We start from the raw sequence: 19,544 nt of genomic DNA, 5'->3' as shown, positions 1-19,544 counted from the left end.
AACTGCATGGAACTGAAGATGAATGAAGAGACCTTATCCAAGCAGTAAGTGAACAAAATATCTAGAACTTGATTAAATAAATCCTAATTAGTGGGATTCACTTTGAGCACCTAATCTGTTTCCCTTATATATATTCTATATATTCAATATCATTTCCTATACAGAAGCCAACCGTTCAGGGAAGCCAGGGGGAAGAGGAGTTGGATGCAATCCAGATGCAGGTGTAACCACTGCCATCTCTGCCCTTCAATCCGAGCATCTTTCTACCACTTCTGCCTCACCGCAGTGACAGATAAAGGGTTAAAAGCATGGAGCTGATGATGTCAGTTCCTGTGCTTCTTTGGAAGGCTGGCTCTGATATTTGAGCCAAGCTCTCCCGCTTTAAGGAAAACACACACAGAGAGAATGGGAAAGTGCTGAATGGGACAGAAACAAGCTGTGCATGTCTTTGTGAGCTTTCCCAGGGTAACTCCCCTGAATCGCCTGCTGGAGAAGAGCACCAGGAGAATGGCACCACTCTGCTCATGAGCACGGTGCCCCAAGAACAATACAAGGTCAGCTGCAGAAATCTTTTAACACTCCTTCAGTCATGTCTTGGACTCAGAGCTCCTCCGCTCTGGCTCAGGGGCAGTCTGGTGAAGACAGTGGGGATGGGAGAGAAGGGGTTGCAGGGTGCTTTCACTTGCAGCCCAGATACCAGATTGCAAAGCGAGCCACCAGCCAGAGCTTATTTACTACATCAAATAGGGGTGGTGGCTTCCCAAACTTAGTTGGTTTAGTTATTGTTCTCACCTTGTTTTAAAGCAATAATGGGAAAAGCTGAGCGCTGTGCAGGTGAGGACTGTGTGATCTTTGTTAAGAGGAGTTTGCTAGGTAAGGTAATAAGGGTCACCTTCATAGCTGAGGATTTGGTCTATTCAGATATCTGGCGAGCAGGGAGAATTATTCAGTTCAAGAGAAGTGGTGGGGACTCCTGTATCCGTGTTAAGTGTGCAAGAGTGGGGAAAGGCTTTAGAGGTTAAGCAACCAGCTTGTGATTGCTCTTCTTCCCTTTTCAGCATCTTTCTTGTTAATTCAGAAGGCATGCCTGGAAAGAGGGAAATGGTTTTCCCTTGGCCTTTTCCCAATTAATGCCCAACCTGTCCTTTGGATCATGGACCAGCACCTTTCCTGTAGCTCTTTTCTCTGCTCAGGGCATCTCCACCTTGAGTTCAAGATGGAAATAATTTGGGTAAAAGCCTAATAAATCTGTGTGTGGCTGGATGATTCCAGCACATCCAACAAAATGAAAACTGAGGGACAGAATTATTTTGTGAAGGGGAAAATACGGTGCTTGGGGACAAGAGTGTAGTGAGTATGGAGTTTTAGTGCTCAATTTTTATTGACTCTGGTAGAGAATGAGAGACTGAAGAAGCAACAGGTGAACCAGAAAGAAACTTCCCTCGTCTCAGCTATCAATTCTGTGACTGTGAGTTAGAAACAGTTGAATTGCACAGGACTTGTATAAAGGGGGAGTCTGGGGCACTGTTCCCATAGTTCCCGGAACTGTAACTATGTGCTTTTGGCTCATTCTAACATCACCAACACTTGACAGTTTAATCAGATACTGTAGCAGTGATGTGTAAATATTGTCTCACTTTTCTTATTTTTTGCTTTTAATAAGTCACAGTAAATTAGATCAGTTTCTCTTAATCCTTTGCATGTATGAGTATCTGTACAGCACTTACAATCATCTTGTTCAATCACTCATTTTAGCATTATGAGAAGGCTTTAATGGAGACATATGCAAGCTCTTTGGATCCCAGTTAAATTTTCAAACAGCCCAGGGATGGCTGGATATGGGACATTGGCTAGTTTCACTGTAAAGACAGGAATTAGCCACGAAGTTCTCATCTAGATCTTAACATTCTCTAAGTTGGAACTGGACCTGTATTGCCTATTTTTTGACCCTGAGGTTTGGGGTCAGACTTATGTTTGCTGTTAATCAAACTTTATAGATGCCACTAAGATTTTCAAACCTAGATGTCTAAATCTGACTTCCTAAATACCTGTTCAACACCTGAAGAAGGTGCTGAGCAACTAGCAGCTCCCATGGACTTCAACTAGTTCTTAGCTCTGCTGGATAAAGAAGTGGCTTCCTATTTAAGTTGTATTGAGAGTACTGTTAAAGTTGTACTTTTAATTAATTTCTCTATTATTTCTTTTCCCTCTTACAAGGATTAGGGTTAATTGTTCTTTCCAAATTTCTAAACCCAAAATAAGCCACAGGAAAATATCTGCTTCCAAATACTTCATAGTTGGTAGAAAAAAAATCAAGTTAGAAAAATGAATAGTTCTGCTAAAGAATTGTCTTGTAGGGATTCTTTCTCATTTTAGGTGGTAATGACTTAATCCAAGGCAAAAGCAAAACGCAAAATGTGCTCAAGTCAGGGGGTAAGAAGTATGGGGGGGAGGACCACAGAACTGGATAATGTCAGTCCCAGAATTCTCAAAAAACTGGTTCATGAAATTGCAAGTCTACAAGTCTAGCTGCAAGGAATTTTGATACGTTTCTTAAGTTAGAAGTGGTACCACGTGACCAGAGCATAGTAAATGTGGTACCAATGTTTAAGAAAGGGAAAAAAGTTATCTGAGCAATTACAGATCCATTAGTCTGACCTCAATAGTATACAAGGCTTCAGAACAAATTTTGAAGGAAAGAATAGTTAAAAATGTGAATGGACTAGAAAAACAGAAAAATGCAATATAGGCCTGCTAAAGAAGAGCATGACAGACTAACCTTATATCTTTCTTTGAAAAGATAACTGGTTTTCTAGACAAAGGAAATGCAGTTGATCTAATCTATTTAGACTTAGTAAAGTATCTGACATGGTGACACAGGGTTCAATTTGGAAAGATGGAGATAAGGAGTAAAATTGTAAGGTGGTTAAGAAACTGGCTGAAGGAGAGATGACGAAGGGAACTGCTGGGTGGGAGGGAGGTTACAAGTTGACCTCCTCAAGGATCAGTCTTGGGACCAATCTTATTTAATATTTTCATTAATGACCTTGGCACAAAACCCCTGAGTGTGCTACTGAGACTTGCTGGTGATGCAAAGTATGGAGGCATTATCGATAGAGAGGAAGACTGGGAGATTTTGCAGGAAGAGCTGGATAACTTTAAATGGTTATTCAGTGGGATGAAGTCTACCTATATAGAAAGTGGCTAACTGTGTTAGTATGAAGTCAGGTGGAAGGTAGGGTAAAGTGGCACTGTAGAGAGGAATGAGTTTTTGTAAGCAACAACCTACTTTCTCAGATTATTTCAGATGACAAAGTAGGTTGTTGCTTTTAAAAGCTCATGCTTCTCTGAACCAGGTAGCCTGTGAGGTGCTACCCTGCCCCACCTTCTGCCTGTAATTGTACAGTGTGCAGTCATATACTAAGGGATTAATTACAATAACTTGTGCTACAATCTAGGAGAATCAGTTGCAAATAACTGAAAAGAAGGAAGAGCTGGGTGTACTTGTTGATCACGGACTGACTATGAGCTAGCAAGGTGAGGTGGCTGTGAGGAAGGCAAATGAGAGCCTCAAATGTATCAAGTGAGGTATTTCTAGTACAGATAGGGAATTATTCATGTCATTTTACAAGGTTTTATTCACACTTTATCTGAAACACTGTGTACATTTATCATCATGCATGTCCAATAAAGATGAGTTAAAAATGAAACAAGTGCAGTAAAGAACAACAAGGAGAATGAAGAGTCTGTTTTACAAGAGGAGACTAAAACAACTTTGTTTATTTAACTTAGCAAAATGAAGGCTACCAGGGATTGTGATTGCTGTCTATAAATATAACTGAAAATAAAACAACAGGGAGAAGAAGAGCTATGTAGGCAAAAGGACAATATTGGCACAAGAACAAGTGAGTATAAACTGGCCATAAGCAGGCTAGAAATTAGAAGGCGGTTTCTCAATTCAAGCAGTGAGTTTCTGAAGCAGCCTCCAAGTCGCAAAGAAATGGAAGCCAAAAACCTGACTAGTTTTGAAATGGAGCTTGATCAGCTTATGAAAGGAGTTAAACAACACAGTTGCATGTGACAGAGTACTGGATTTGTTGACCTTAGAGGGTCCTTCCAGTCTGCTACTCTTAAATCAAAACTGGTGTCTTTCTAAAGGACATTATCAGTAGAGGCCGTGAGCTACAGACAAAAAGTACTAAGTGAAATTCTGTAGCCCAAGATGTGCAGAAGATTAGATAATCACAGTCCTTTTGGCCTGAATGTATGAATAATGATTTGAGCCTAGAATCTGTTTAGCACCAGTATATGGTGAGAGAATAACTTTATTTGTGCCCAAACAACAGCATCAAAACAGAGTTAGCCATAATTTTACTGATGAGGCATCTAGGTTAAACAGTATTGTGGGACAGTTTGTGACTTTTGTGTTTTCACTGGCTTAAGAGTAAATGCTATCTATGTCTCTAGTACCTGGTGTATATACACTGCAGCAGTGTGGGACCTACGTCAAACATTTTGTAACTGTATGTTGTGGGACAAAGATTGGACATATGTATCTTGCATGTAGCATAGATGTCAAGGTCAGGTTCTGTATTTCTGTGCAATTTTAGAGCTGGTGCCTATAGACTGTTGTCCTGTGAACAGGTATGGGTTTGTCACAGGGATTTTTCCATACAGAGCCTGAGTCCTGCCATTCCCTTACAATACCTGACTGTGCATTCTGAAATGCGACTGTAATTCATAAATCACTGAAAACATGGGCAAGCACTAGTGGATCAGGAATGGAGCAAGGAAGCTCCCCTGCCCCCCACCTTTGGCTGTGTGCTACATGTGCAGTGAGCTCTGAGCTCACTGCCTGGTCAGTGCAGGCTCCTGCCAGAGCTCCATATGAGCACTGAGCTCACCAGCTGGCCAGGATGGGGAGCTCTTACTTTTGCTTGGCTCAGGAGCCCAGGAAGTGGACAATACTGCTGTTTACCCTTCCCCTCCATTCCCCTCACTGCTGATTTCAGCAACAGAGGAAGGGAAGGGATGGAACGGTTTTGCCATCCATAAGTCTGCTATTATAGGATTACTCTGCTGGATGCCAGACTGCCCGCTCTGGTTTGCTATTGTAAAGTTGCCTGTGGGTACCAGATTAGAATGTACTTGGTATGGAAGTCACCTTATATCTCTAATTTGAAAATGAATGTAAATAATTATCTGAACTTTGCAAACTGTTACAGATGGGGGAAAAAAACCCAGGTCAGATGTGGGCTTGGGAACCACAGTTATGACCTTTATACAAGTCTATTATCTTTCAAGATGTGAAAAAGTCCTCAGATAGGATGGTGTGTTTTGTCTTTCAGTTCTACTTCGTTCCCAAACTAGACAGACAAATCTCTGTGTAATTACAATAGCAGGATTGTCTGTGTAATTGCTTCATAGTTGCAGTCCTAAGATAAAGCACCAGGTCCTCCCTGAAATGTTCTCCTGAAATCTGCTACCTGGGGAAACTGGGGGCCAAACTTTTAAATGTTTAAACTCTAATGAAAATTAAAGTGAAAGCCTGGTGGGGATTTTAGCAGGATTGTTCCATTGCTCACCCCTGCCAGCATCACCCTAGAGTATTCCATGGTAATCACCCAAACCACCACTGCTTTGTGCATGTCCGCATGTGCTCCCATACACATACACAGGGAAACACTTCATTCTGATCAAAAGGTGCCACATTCACACCTTTGTGCGATATGAACAGCATCGGTCTACAGAATGTATGGGGCAGGTTCTATATGGGTGGCAGCAATGCCAACTTGGCACACTGCAAGTGTGACATGTTTATGCCAGTGTAGTTTACATCAGTTTTGTGCACTGATGTAATTTCTAACAGTGTCCAGAGTAGACAGGCAACTAGCCCTCCCTTAGTGTAGTTGCTGTACTCAGTACTATTGTAATGCTTCACTACCATATTTACTCAAATCTAAAATAACTCTGAATCTAAGACAACCCCCTAATAATTAGATTCTATACATGGAAAAATTATAAATATTACAATTTTTATGTATAGAATCTAATTATTGCAGGGTATCTTTAATTCATTCCCTCCACTGCTGCAGGAGGGTAGGCAGTGGGCTGTAGGAGGTGTGAGGAGTCAAGCAGCTTGCTCCCTGCCTGCCCTCCCCTGCAGCCTTGGGCTTCCTTTTTCCCTCTGTCTCTACTCCCCGCTTTTCCCCTCCTCCTTCAGCCTCTGCTCCCCACCTCCCCCTGGTCCCCCACTTCTCCCCAGTCTCTGCTCCTCCCTCCCCACTCTTATCTTTGCTCTGTGCTGGCAGGCTCTGTCCTCATCCTAGCCTGGGGCACTGAACACAGCCCCAGCTGGGCCCCATAGCAGCTGTGCTAGCTGCAGGGCCAGGCTGGGGCCACGATCAGTGCCCCACACAGCATGGATGGAACCTGTCAGCATGGAACGAGGGCTGGGGGGGGAGGGAGAGGGACAGGCAGGGGGATCAGAGGTTGTGTTACTGTGGTGGAGGGAGATGGAGCAGGGAGCAGGCAGCTGCTGCAGCTGTGGCCCCAACCCCAGGTAGGGGCTGGAGTCTGGGCCACAGCAGTCACCTCTTCCCCTCTCCCCCTTCCCCAACACCCTTGTACTCAAGTCTAAGATGAGGATCTTTTTTCTCCATGTTACATAGGGAGGGACCTAATTTTAGAATAGAGTAAATATGGTATTTGGTGACAGGAGACCACTAATAGCTTGTTTTCACTGAGCAAATGGCTACCTAAGCAGACACACAATACCTATATTAACGTAACTTACGCTAATGTAGTTTTACTCCTGATTTTTCTCCAGGCAACATTACACTAGATTCTAGTAGGTAGGTAATATGTTGTATGTCTGCTTCTTTTTTGCTCATGTGTTGTGTGTTTAGGCTCTTTGTATCCTACCAGGTCTGGCTGTAGGGGAGTGGTGGCAGCATTAACTGCAGCTCCCCTGCTGACAAATTTCCAGACTTGTGGGGACCCCAGAAAGCTGGATGATGTGGCCCTACACTCTAGATCACGCCGGCATAGGGAGATTGTAGCGTGAGGTCAGCATGTGGCTGGATCCAACACATACGGTTGGGCTGCATGTGATGTCAGGCTGCACATGCAATTGGCTTCAATGTAAAAGCCAAACCAGCATGCCTGGTCCCACTCATGGATTGACTGACATGCCAACCCTGATCAGGCCTGTAGACTGACCCCACACAGGGGATCTGGCCCACAACTGGCCCCACCCCACTCATCCAGCCTGCCAAGCCATAATGTTGAGCACTGCTTTTGTAGAGTGTTTTTTGCCCAGCTCTTCCAACAGATCTTACTCATCCCTAATTTCTCAGACTCAGTATTAAGCATATGATCCTGGCGAGAGAAAATGGGGACACGATAGTATGAAAACATGCTTTAGTCCAGGTAATTGTGCCAGTTCCTCCAGAAGCCGAATGAATGAGGCATTCTCTCCCCTATTCTCTGCAACATGTGAATACCTCCTCACTAAAGCTGATGCACTAGTGAGGCTCCTGCCATGTAGGAGGACACTTACCCACTGTGTGCTGCCCACTTCAATTAGCTTATGTACTCTTGATGAAAGGAACTTTCTGACCATGTGAATTTTAAATATTAGCCAAGGGACAAATCTATTTCTCCCCTGTCTCTGCTTCCCTCAGATAGCAGCAGGTTTTCATGCTTAGATACACATCAGCAGGCTTCCTGGACATCCCTGCTGGGCAGGGTTAGGGTTTAAATGTGGCCTGGTGGTCTGTGCTGCTGTGCTGGAAGAGATTTTCTCTACCGCATAGACTCCACAGAGCTTTGAGAGGGTTGCTCTAAGAGTTTAAAGTGATGCCAAGAAATGCTGGGCCTGTCTATTGCTAGGACTTGGAAGCTCCTAACATGATAGAAATGAGATAACTTGCTTGTTTAACTTTTTTATTTCTTTGGATTTAATGTATTTATTCAAATTTGTTGGAAGAACTTAGCCCAGTAGCAGTAGGTGCTTAGATATGGGCCTGAACTAAAGCTATCTCCTGAAGCACAATGCCTCCCAGAAGTCCTACTGGAAGAGTGTGGCTGTCCTCTGGCACCAGTTCCAGCCAGCATATACGCTATAGAGGTCTGCTTCTGGATGTGTAGAGTGGTTTGGATGAAGGGTGTATATGGGCTGCAGCTGGAGAGCGGAATTTCTGATTCATGATAAGATGGGGGATAGGCATAACATACTAAAATTTCCAGTCAATAAAAGATGAGTAGATTGGGAATTCTGACTCATGGTGGAATAAAGGGTGGGTGAAAACTTTCTGGAATGTAGGTAAAAATAAAATATAATATGTTGTTGTCTACTAACTATAGCAAGCAGTTGAGATTAGCCATATTGACTGTACAGGATGCAGAGTGGCTGGGCAGAAGAATGTTTCTACTGTAGTCAGGAGTCTAAAGCTAAACAGGGATGTGGGGATGGAGTTATGGTTGTCCAACGAATGTCTAATGTGATTTACTAGCGAATTATTTACACAGAGAATGCAGAGCTCAAAGTTCATTTGAATATTTATCTATCATCCATAAACTCCTTACTTCCATACTTTTAAATGTTGTGGTATGTTCGATTCTGGTGTTTCTTGCTAACATATTAACAAACTTGACATTAAGTTGTGTCTGACAATAATAGAGCCCCTTTTTGGCAACCAGTCCTAACAATTATGCTGGACTTCCTGGATCACAGGTAGGGTGGCTTGAATGGGAGACACCATAACAACATGAAGAAATGGGTACCATTCTGTTACCTGTACAGGAGGCTGGATTTAGGAACTCTTGAGAGGAGGCATCTTGCTTAGACTTTTTTTGAGTGGATACCAGGTTAAAGAATTCTGCCTTGGACCAAATCTAACATTTGAAGCTTTATTTTCTTCTCAGTGTCCTCTAGAGCATCTTGGAAAACCTGCTCAAGGGGACAAAGGGTTTCACCATGGCAGAACTTACAGAGACGAATGGCAGTTGCATGGACTGGCAGAAACGGTGCCTTGTGTTGGAGACCCAGCTCTTCAAATTCCGCCTGCAAGCTAGTAAGATCCGAGAGCTGCTAGCTGAGAAGGTGAGGCCAGTGCTATGTGCCCCCTCTGATTTATCTCTGGGGTGAAATCAATGAGCAAGAAACAATCTATCTAGGTGGACAACGGTGAACTTAAAGTGATGGCTTCAAAAGCAACTTGTATCTGTCTCTCTCTTTTGTGCACACTGAATTCATTTACAAAAATGAAAAACAAAGTTTGAGAGGAAGGGAGAGGTAGGTTTGGGGAGGGGTGGGGCTGGTTTTGCTCTTTTTCCTTTTTTCTTGTTTATTCTGTTTCCCTGTTATTGTATCTTGTACATGGGATTACTTTCCGTTTGAATTAATACATCGATGTTTTGAAGAGGAAAATGTCCTCTGTAAGGAGAATGAGACTGAAATTTTCTGCCTGTGTCAGCTCTATTTATGTTCTCCATGAAGCTGCAAATCAAAGCTCACTCACTGAGGTCTTCAGGTGAAATTATTTCCTGCTATTGTAACTCTATTAACTGTCTTTCGACAGGTTTCCACAAAGCACAATAGACAGGGCAAACCTTTAGAATTTAGGAACCATCCTTTCAGCTTTGCTAGGTCCCCTTTCACTAAACCCTTGCTTGTATTGAATGCTTTACTCGTGAGTACCTCACTGGTTACAACATGTGGTTCACAATAATCCAATCTAATTCAAGATTGTTCCACCAATCAATTATAATTCTTTGTAAAGTAGAATTGGTTTCCTTTGGTCAGTTAACTAATGGCAGGTAGGTAATTTTGTAATTTACTGCTGGCATCCTAACACTTTTAATGCATACCTGATAATAACTGTGATATATACCTGCTTTGGCTTCACTGTACATTAGGAAACCTCTCTTTACATGTTTCTTAGAAAATCACAGCTATTTGAACCCCCTGCAATGACTGTCATCCACATTTTCCCTCTAACTGCACTTACATTCTCTTACTACAACACATGCAAATTCTGATCAGTCTTTATACAGTCCTGAAACATGGTGCAATTTTCAGCATGCATCTTTTTGAGGCAGGCTCTTCCAGGGCTTGCCTGCCCCACAAAAATTTTCAGAACCTCAGTCAACTAACCATGACTAAAAATTATTTAGAGCCGCAAATGTAGGCCTGGCTCAAAACAACCAGGCCTGCTTTTCTGATACCTAGGAAATCTAAGCCTCTTTCTTATGCCATGTCTGAGCATATGCCAGCTTTATTCTCTTCTTTGGAAATTCTTAGTTTAAGTCTTCCCCAAATAAATGAAGCTATCTATTAAATTTCCCTCCACAGCATGGACCCACCATAAGCCCTTTGTTGAGATAAGGGCACAGTTTGGTTGAATGATCAGGTTACTCTGTAACCAGCTGTAGAGCTCTGTGATATGGTTTGCTGAAAGGTCAAAGAGCTAGCAAGTTACAGACCCTGAATATACTCCCAGTATGTCAGGAGGGGAAGGATGCTGAGGCAAGTAAGTCCTGTCTCAATTTGGGAGGACCCAGTTCCAAGACCAGTTTTCCTTTTAAATTTTTAAGTTAAATTTAAACAAAACACTGCTTTTTTGTATTAGAAAAAGCTATTGCATAAGTTATTACCCTATTTTTATTTCAAGAGAAACAGCTTTTTAAACATTCACTGACAGCACTTTCAACCCAAAAGCGTAGCACCATTAACCTGAAACTGGAATTACCTGGAAACCAAAAATTAAGGCAACTAGTTTAATTGAATTGCTTAACCTAAATTAGGTGGGAAAATTATCAAATTATACATCATGTTGCCAATCCTTGTGAGTTTTATAACACATTTTATAATGCTTGATATATATATATTTGAAGTCCAGCTACTGAAATAAAGAAATCCTCACCTTAAAAAAAAAAAGTGTTCTACCTTTCATATTTCAGAAAAAAAGCTTGCAAACGTGAATGAAACATAAACCTCAAGGCTTAGAAACCAGAAAACAAAAAGGATCTGTTTTTGTTTTGGGGTTGTTGTTTTTTATTAATCTCATGATTTGTCAGATAAGCTCATACATTTTGGGGGTATGGTTAATGATTTTTGAATGCCTGAGTTCGCTATTCCACACGAGGTAAAATTTTAAATACTGTAGATTTCTAAAATCCTCTTAGATGGAATAATCTACAGGGCTGTTTATAACAAAGGAATTTGCACAACAGAATGATTTAACCCCGAGTTCTTTCTCATGGTTTCGGGGCGGGGAAGTGGAGAGGTGCTGGTGAGGTTACATATTGACAGCCTGACCCCAGAAACACAAAAGCACATGAATAGTTACTAATGTGTAGGTGTTTGCGGAATTGGGCTCTTGATAGGCATGTCCGAGATATCAAATACCACATCTGTATGACAAAGCTCTGCATTCTCTTCAGACCACCATGGATGTATGAGGCTGCCAGGCCCAAGGAGTGTGTGAGCATCAGCAGGGATTGTGTCTCTTTGGTAACAGGCATTTGATTTCCACTCCCTGCCTTTCTCTCACACAGAGAGAAAGAAAGGGGGATAATAATCTGTTAGTGAGTGACATGGCAGACCGTTGCCGTGGCAGCATGATGACCTGGTTACAAGTGAGCTGTGGGCCCCTCAGAAAAAGGAAAGAAAGAAAATGAAGCTGAGCAACAAATTAACTTTCCCCCCCCCCCCCCACCTTGATTTTTATTTTGAATCCCTAGCTGAACGGAGGAGTGGAGGCCTGCATGGAGGTCTGGCAAACAGGTCCCTCTACAGTCCTTGGAGAAGCCAGCGAATGGTTTTCTACTTCTTTTTTTTATATATCCCACTCTAATCTTTGGAAAAGCCATTTATAGTGTCACGTTAAGGGTGGCCATGCTGCCTTGCTCACATCCTCATTTTGAGACACTGAGAGTCTGTCTGCACCATGGGGCCAGCGCGTTCAGTCACGCTGCTGCAGTGCTTAGTGTCACCTTGCACGGCTGAGAAAAGCCCTGCCACCACTCCTGCTCTATGTGTGACAGTCCTGGAAACGAAGTGGTCAGGATGCCCCAGAGATGCCCTGTGCTGGAAATCCAGATCTTGTGTGTGGTGCTGCAGAAGCCTCCTCAGGGCATCCTCACCACCCTCTAGCAGGAACAGGTGGGCAGGGTCTATTTCCCCCATGCTGTGCCTGGGCCTCTCTGCTGCCATGGTTGGATGCACCCTGACTGCTGGGAATTTTCCCTTCTCTACGATGTGCAAGAAGCAGCATGGGCTGATGGTCAGAGCACAGGAATGAAGGAGGGAGAGATGTCTGCTAGTTCGAGCTCTCCCATTGATTTATTTGACCTGGAACAAGTCATTCAATCGCTGACTCAGCTTCACAGGGCGCATCTACATGAGATGCTACTGTGCACTGGTTACTGCGCATTTATTTAGTACTTGTATAAGCCCTTGTATACTTGCTTATACAGGTACTAAATAAATGTGCAGTAGCCAGAGTTACTGTGCAGCAGCACCAGTGAACGTCTTTTAAGTGACGCTATTGCACAGTAGCCTAATAATACTGTGCAGTAGCATATTAGCACTGTCAGTGCTGTGACATGCTACTGCACAGAATTATTCAGCTACTGCACAGTCAATCTCATGTACATGCACCCAATGTTCATTGAATTATGAAGCATTTTGAAATGCTTTGTAAGAAACCCCACAAAAATATCACTGTTAATTCATCAAGGAATTCAGACATCCGTATACACACCAGTGTATTAAATCTCAACATGTACTGAGAAGGACAGCTGATCCCAGAGATGGATGATGTAATCCTTGCATGTGAAACATAGTTGTTTCAGCCTGCATAGCAGGGCTACACAGCACTTCAGCACAAGCAGTGAAGAAGAAGAATGCAATGTACTTTAAGCTCCAGGAGGAAGGAGGTTAGCGGAATTTAATTAACTTGCCTAAAATGTAGCCAGCTCACCCTGTTGTTTCTAGAACCTTTAACAACCACAAATGGTCATGACCTAAATTTCCTATCTCATTCAGAAGTCAGCATTTAGAGTAGTAGAAAGCGAACGGTTATAATGAAGGCCTATTGGCTCAATGCAGCCTCAGAGAGAATAGCAATTGCTGCTTCTTGAAAGATCATAGATGTTCCTTGGGGACCTCTCATTCAAGCCCTGCTCTGAGCCAAACTTGATCTTGAGATAATAGAATCATAGCAGGGCTGTAGGTATTGACACAGAACTCCAGATCTAGGACATTCAAAAGCACTGAGAGGCCTGAGCCCAGTATGAGGGAGATTCTAGCATCAATTCCATGTTTATCCATGCAAATGCAGGTGTATTTTTTGAGCCCTCAACCCCATAGTCAGTTGAACAGTAAGATGGGGTGTTTGCTGAGCTGCTTAATTTTAGAAAAAGAAAAAAAAATAATAAAAGCTCCAAATAGCAATTTCTCTTCCATTTGATCCAAAGCAGTGCATCTAGCCTATGTTGTTAGCACTGGGTGCATCTACATGTGCACTTTAATGCACAGCAGTTCATTCTACTGCACGTTAAAGCATCATGTAAAAAAAAATGTGATTATTGTAATGTGCCATAAAATAGGCTACTGCGAATTAAGCATTACTTAAAAAGTGTGCACATTTGTTAGTTAGGCAGCCTAAGGTGCATTTCTTTAATACCTCACACTGGAGGTACTAAATGTAATACACGTTAGAAAAAGTGCCTTAATGCATGTGTAGATGCACCCAATAAGAAGCTATTACCATGTGATGATGGCTATAACAGAGGGTGTGCTCTGTTACTGAAAGGGGCATGAGCAATAAGCTTGCAGGTGGATGCTCTTCCAGTCATGCCCAATTACCTGATTGGAAACAGGGCCCAACTGTTCATTATAAAAGCAGGGCCATGAGCAGTATAGCCAGCAGTTTGCTGCTAATAGCCAGGAAAAGAACACCACCTGGCTGGAACTACTGCTCAGACCATCTTGGAGGTACAAGGAAGGAGCTATGGGGATGGCTGGAGGCTCCTGATTTTGGGGCATGACCTAAATCTGCATCCTGCTGGGGGTTGGATGGTGTGATAGGACTGCATGTGGCAGGGCAGTCTCCAGAAAGTGCCGCTTCTGTACTTCCCCAGTGAAGGGTGAGTATAGGGTGCCAGAAAGTCTCAGCCCCCACTGCCTAGCGGGTGACCCCATGGAGGGGAAAGGCTAGGGGAGCACACCCTGAAGAACAAAGCAGGAGCGTAGGCTCACAGTGAGTGCTGAGGCAGGGCCCAGGTCAGGAAGGGACCTCAGGCAGCATCCAGGCTCACTCTGAGTACTGAGTCTTATTAAGGAGTCAGATGTAAGACTCCAGGGGGGTGGGACCCTAAACAAAGAGAGCTAGATGTGAGGCTCCTCAGGCAAGGGGATAAAGGGATTGTTGAGGTCCAGTGTGGGGCACAGGGGATGAGCTCGGAGATGCTGAGAAGCCCAGTGTGGGGCATATGGGGATTGAGGTCAAGTGTGGGGTGTAAGGAGACCATGAGGGTCCCGAGCTGGGCTGGGAGCCATGAGTAAAGCCAGGCTGAGAGCCCAAAGAACAAGGAAGGGCTGGGAGTCCAGATTGATTGAGTGGCCAGGTGTTAGGCCAGAAAAGTTATAGGATGGGTGTTAGGCCATGGATGCCATCTGCGAGGCATGTGACACAGTATAGGGAAGGTCGGAGCTGTATATATGATCCCTTGGCATCAGGGCAAGTAAATGGGCAGCCTCCCGCCTTGTTGTCATCATTCAATTGTATCATCAAAGGCGTGGTGGGTGAAGTAGGCAGTCGGTTAGCCCTGAGACAGGTGGGCAAGCCAATGATTTGACTGGCCCCGGGATGCCCACTGATTACAAGCTATTGTATGAGAAACGCATGGATAAATCTTCTTTCCTAGTGGATATATGTTCACATCCATAGTACAGAGCACTACAGCTGACTTTAACTGACCTCTGTATTGGCTCCTCTGCCCAGATTACCAAGACCTGATTGGGCCATGGAGCAAGAACAGGTATAGCATTGGCAGTGGTTATGCAAGCTTCCATACCACTTCCCTGCTAAAATGCTCACAACATCATCTGGAGAAATTTTCTCTACAAGTTGGAGGAGAGTTGATCTCTATGGACTACTAACTCTTTGTCCTCTTTGCAGAGAAGACTGACAATGAGGGGAATTTTTTAGAGAGGCGTGTTTTGCTATCCCTGGCAAATATTTCTAAATTATAGCACACACTATTTTATGTTTGTTGTTTGATCATTGAGCCTCACATCCATCCTCCTGATACCTTCCATCCACAGATCTCAGCATGCTCTATAATAACAGAACCAAGGAACACAATTACCTTGCAGACAAGGAGCACCATAGTTGCCAACTTTCAGCTTGGGATACTGAGGCACAGATATGTTAAAGGCCCATATTTTCTTAAAAAGTGGGAACTACTTTTGGATGATCAGCTACCTGCAGCCTGTTCTCAGAGGAACTGTCCTGCACCTCCCATTGACTTTTAACACTTCGGCCTCAGGGATTTGTCCATAATCATACAGTGCATCAGAGAAAGAAACAGAGCCTAGGTCTCATCATCCTTACTTCTTTTTCTGAACTATAACTTTGTTAGTAGTCTACTACAGCCTGCTTCTGCCTTATTCTTTATTCAATAAAACACCATGAAATACTGCAAACTTTGCAAAATAATCTGTTCTTTTGAGGTTTTCCCCATGTGTTTGTAGAAGCAGAGGTTAACACTAAGACTCATGACCACTAAAAAGCCACCTTTATCACCACCCCCAAACCAAGACAAATCTGAGAGCAGACAGCTCCTATCACTCATCTCCCACTTCTGGTGGATTTTTTTGTTTGTCTTCTGCTGCTGAATTCTTGGTTTTCCTTTCACTGAGGCACCTGACCAAAAGCAAACCTATGTGTCACCACCTACTTTCCCCTGCTAATTGTTGTGTCTAAGCTCCCTCTGGTATTTGACTATATTCCAGTGATTAGGACTATATTTAACTCCATAGAAACCTAAGGGTTTGGGGAATGTACTTGCACTTTGTAGAGGTTGAATTTTGTGAATTCATAATTCACCCACCATGATGGATAATACACTTTGAAGTGGGGAGCATGCAATTTAAATTGTAGGCAATCCTGCAACAGCATCTCCCAATGCCATTACTGTAGGAAAATAAGATGAAAAGGAAGGTCCACGTATAGCCTGGGTGCTTTCCCTGGCACCTAGGCTGGGTTTGTTTTTCCTGGAATGGTGTCAACTCTCTCAGTCAAAGTCTGAGAATGGGCAGTGGAAGAGGAGGGGGATCTCAAACACAGCCACAGAGACCCTTTGGGATACAAGCCTACAGCTCTAAGCCCTTTTCCAGTAGTACTGGGAGGACCAGGTATATAAGTATTACTGTGTCAGGAGAGTGTAGTGGGGAGAAGAGTTGAGAAGAACTAGCCAAAGCCTGGGACATATCAAAGCAGGGTAGGTGCTTGAGGAAGGAGTCCTCGATGGTTTTGAAAGAGGCTTTGAGTTGCCATAGAAAAAGGAGTAGGGACCTGAAGATGAGGGGTTTTAGGAAGTAACATGACTGCTGATCTTTCTGGACAATTGTTAAAACAATTCAAGTGCAAAGCTTGGGTTTTACTGAAAGACATGAGGGATTACAGAACCAAATCTAAATAAAGATATTCCTGACATTCCAAAACCCACAACTTTGGGCAGAAATAGATGTAAACATCCCCATTTTTTGCATCCCTGAAAACATGGATGCTGCGGCTTTGTTCTAGAGCAACAAGTTGGCCCAACAGACTGAATGAGTGATGCACGGCTGGTCCATGAGTTGGATTCAAAGCACAGGGCTGGTCCACAGGTTAGATCCAGAGCAGCCATGTCAACTGGCCTGCAGAGCTAGAATTTGGTAGTGGTAGTATTAATTGCTGTGGCTCCCATGGCTGCGAGAGCCACCACTCCTCCTGCTGCCAAATTTCCAGCCCCAAGGTCAGCTCCCTGCTGCCGATCTGCCCTATGGTTGTACCCACAGGTCTGGAAATTTGGCAGCTCTGGGGCTGCAGCAATCAATACTGCCAGTGCTGCCCACACTGCTAAATGTCTAGTCCTGTGGAGAGCCCCATGGACCAGATGGGCAGTATCTTGGTCACCCCTATTCTACAGCATTGGAACCAGGAAGAAAGACTAAGAGATTATGAGGTAGATTCATCCCTGTACTGCCACAGGACCAAAAGTGAGAGATGCATCTGGTGTCTAATCTATCTGGATGCATGTGGGGCATCTCCTGGGACAGGCACTTGTTTCTATGATAGTTTGAAGGAACAGAATGAGAAACATACCTTTTGTGCTATAAATAGTGCCTATAGTGACAGACGTTAGATGAATTTGCTGCAGAATATGCCACAATTTGGCTGAGTTATTAAACTCTCATCACTTGCAATTATTGAAGAGCCTATACCATTTTTGGTAAGAACAGGCCCTATGCCAAACTCTAGTTTGGGTAATTGCATTCTGCTTCCCTAAATACTCCCTCCAGTTTAAAATGGATGCAGATGATTTCATGCTATCTTATGCTATTGTGTAATGTTGTGCATAAACAGGTTCCATTTCTTGATTCCACCCCAGATAGGGCTGCATTTCACCCAGTATGATCTCTTTTGGAGTAGGATGAAATTCCATGCTCTAAATTTAACCAAAATGCCCATTGTCTTTGATAGGAGCCTTTCTCCAATTAAGGGCTATAGCATTTGGCACAATGTTTGCATTGCACATTGCCCACTGGTAAGTTTTTAACTCTTGGAATGAAAATTACCACTGGAACATTAAAAGCATTATTCTTTTGTAGGTTAGGTGAAATTAGGAACTAGTTTATTTTGTTTGTTTTTTGTTTTTTGCTAGGCTGCAGTAGCTATATGATCTAGTATACTATGGAATAGCAGCTAGTCTGGTCTAATGTGGAACCTACTGGGAGCCTTTCAGAGATGTATTAAGTTTTATGTGCCCACAATAATGAGTCCCTAGTTGGAGTAACCACAGTAAAAAAGGGTGGGTTGCAGACTGGCTATTCACTGTGACAACCCACTGAGTGTAAATCACAGAGAAGGGTTGGGGCACTGGGGATGTTCTTCTGACCCGTGTAATGAATGAATGATAAAGCTCACTAATGAGAAAACATTTCCGGAAAATCCAAAGTGGGACAGAGGGATAGACTGGAGGAGGTCAAAGGCTTTGGTTTCATGGTCAGAGCTGTCAAGTTAACCCTAAGAATGCCAAAGATCCAAGTTCCTGTTAAAGAACACAGATGCACTTGTAGCCTAAACAGTTATGATTTCATTTGCCTTCATTTCTCTTTCTTTTTCTTGGTTCTGAAGATGCAGGAGCTGGAGCAAAGAGTGATTGAAGCAGAACAGCGGGCTGAGAATGCAGAGAAACAGGTAGGATGCTCTCTGACACTTGCTCTGTTAAAAGCCCAGCAAGTATTCCTATTTGCTCTCCAGCCTCCTATTCAGACAGCAGTGTGCACCATGAAACTTTCCTAGTGTGATATTCATTATAGACCAGTGAACTGATTTTCTGGTTTGACCTCACAAATTTTGAGATGGCCCTAATGGAGTTAAACCATAGGTGAAGGCTGGAAGAGTTTTACAAACAAAGGTCTGGCTCCCCTTGGGAGAACCCTGAGGGAAAGCTCTGCCTTTACCTAATCATCTGTGACATGCAGGTTGATAAGCCAATGGAGGGCTAAGCTGTCTCACAATATGGCCCATGGAATGACATGGAATAGCAGGGGGAGGTTGCAGATCAGACTGAAGTGCAATGATTCATAGATTCATCTCCTGGAGATCTTGGAGACTGTAAAAAACAGCAAGATGCATGCGATTGCTAGTAAGGGCTTGTCTGTGTAGCCAAGTGACCACACAGCAAGAAAAATGTGAAAGTAAAGCACAAGAGCCAAATTTTCCTGCACGGATTCTCTTATTCTACATCGAGATTGCTTTTGTGTGGTTTAACCCAGTTCATTTCAGAAAGGGATTAATCTAAACTAATCTAATTGAAACACAGCACATAATCTCAGGCTCAGGATGTCCCTAAATGTATGACTGCAGGTGACTGGGAGGATACAATAAGAGATGCAACAATCTACACAAACCCTGTTTCTCATACTCTTCCTCTCTACAGCATCTACTGTTTGCCATTGTTGGAGATGGGCTCCTGGGCTGGATGGACCCCTGGTCTGAACTAGTGTGGCAGTATGTGTTCTAAACTGCCAAAGGCACCCTTAGCATAGAAGAGTCTCCACATGGGGAGTGAATATTGAATAACTATTTAGCAATTGCTTTTTGGGATACGCCCCATTGTAGACAAGTACTAAGAGGAAGATCTCTAACTTGCTCTCTGGTCACACATCATTAGTCAGAAAGGCAGAAGATTATACCTCTGATGCATACTGTTCCTAGTCTAGAGGTCTGTTCCCTTTCTAGAGGTCTAGCTGTGAAATAACA

The 19,544-nt window shown here is 43.3% G+C and overlaps 2 protein-coding genes across 3 annotated transcripts in view; one reads left to right on the top strand and one right to left on the bottom strand.

The window, feature by feature from the left end:
- Positions 1–19,544, bottom strand: part of TMEM229B (transmembrane protein 229B) — a 154,417-nt gene that overhangs the window by 104,233 nt on the left and 30,640 nt on the right. The window lies entirely within an intron of this gene.
- PLEKHH1 (pleckstrin homology, MyTH4 and FERM domain containing H1) overlaps positions 371–19,544 on the top strand; it is a 78,826-nt gene continuing 59,652 nt past the window's right edge. The window contains exons 1-3 of one of the 2 annotated variants that reach the window (XM_006266446.4): positions 371–554; positions 8,929–9,106; positions 18,414–18,476. In XM_006266446.4, coding sequence (XP_006266508.1) covers positions 8,981–9,106; positions 18,414–18,476 — 189 coding nt within the window. In that variant the 5' untranslated portion in view covers positions 371–554; positions 8,929–8,980. Of the gene's footprint in view, positions 555–8,628; positions 8,738–8,928; positions 9,107–18,413; positions 18,477–19,544 lie in introns of those variants that run through there. The other variant, XM_019476736.2, reaches the window with a different exon arrangement.

Source organism: Alligator mississippiensis, chromosome 2, assembly GCF_030867095.1.
Source record: "Alligator mississippiensis isolate rAllMis1 chromosome 2, rAllMis1, whole genome shotgun sequence".
Lineage (NCBI taxonomy): Eukaryota > Metazoa > Chordata > Crocodylia > Alligatoridae > Alligator > Alligator mississippiensis.
Note: the sequence above shows the minus strand (reverse complement) of the source record. Positions and strands in the feature narration are given on the sequence as shown.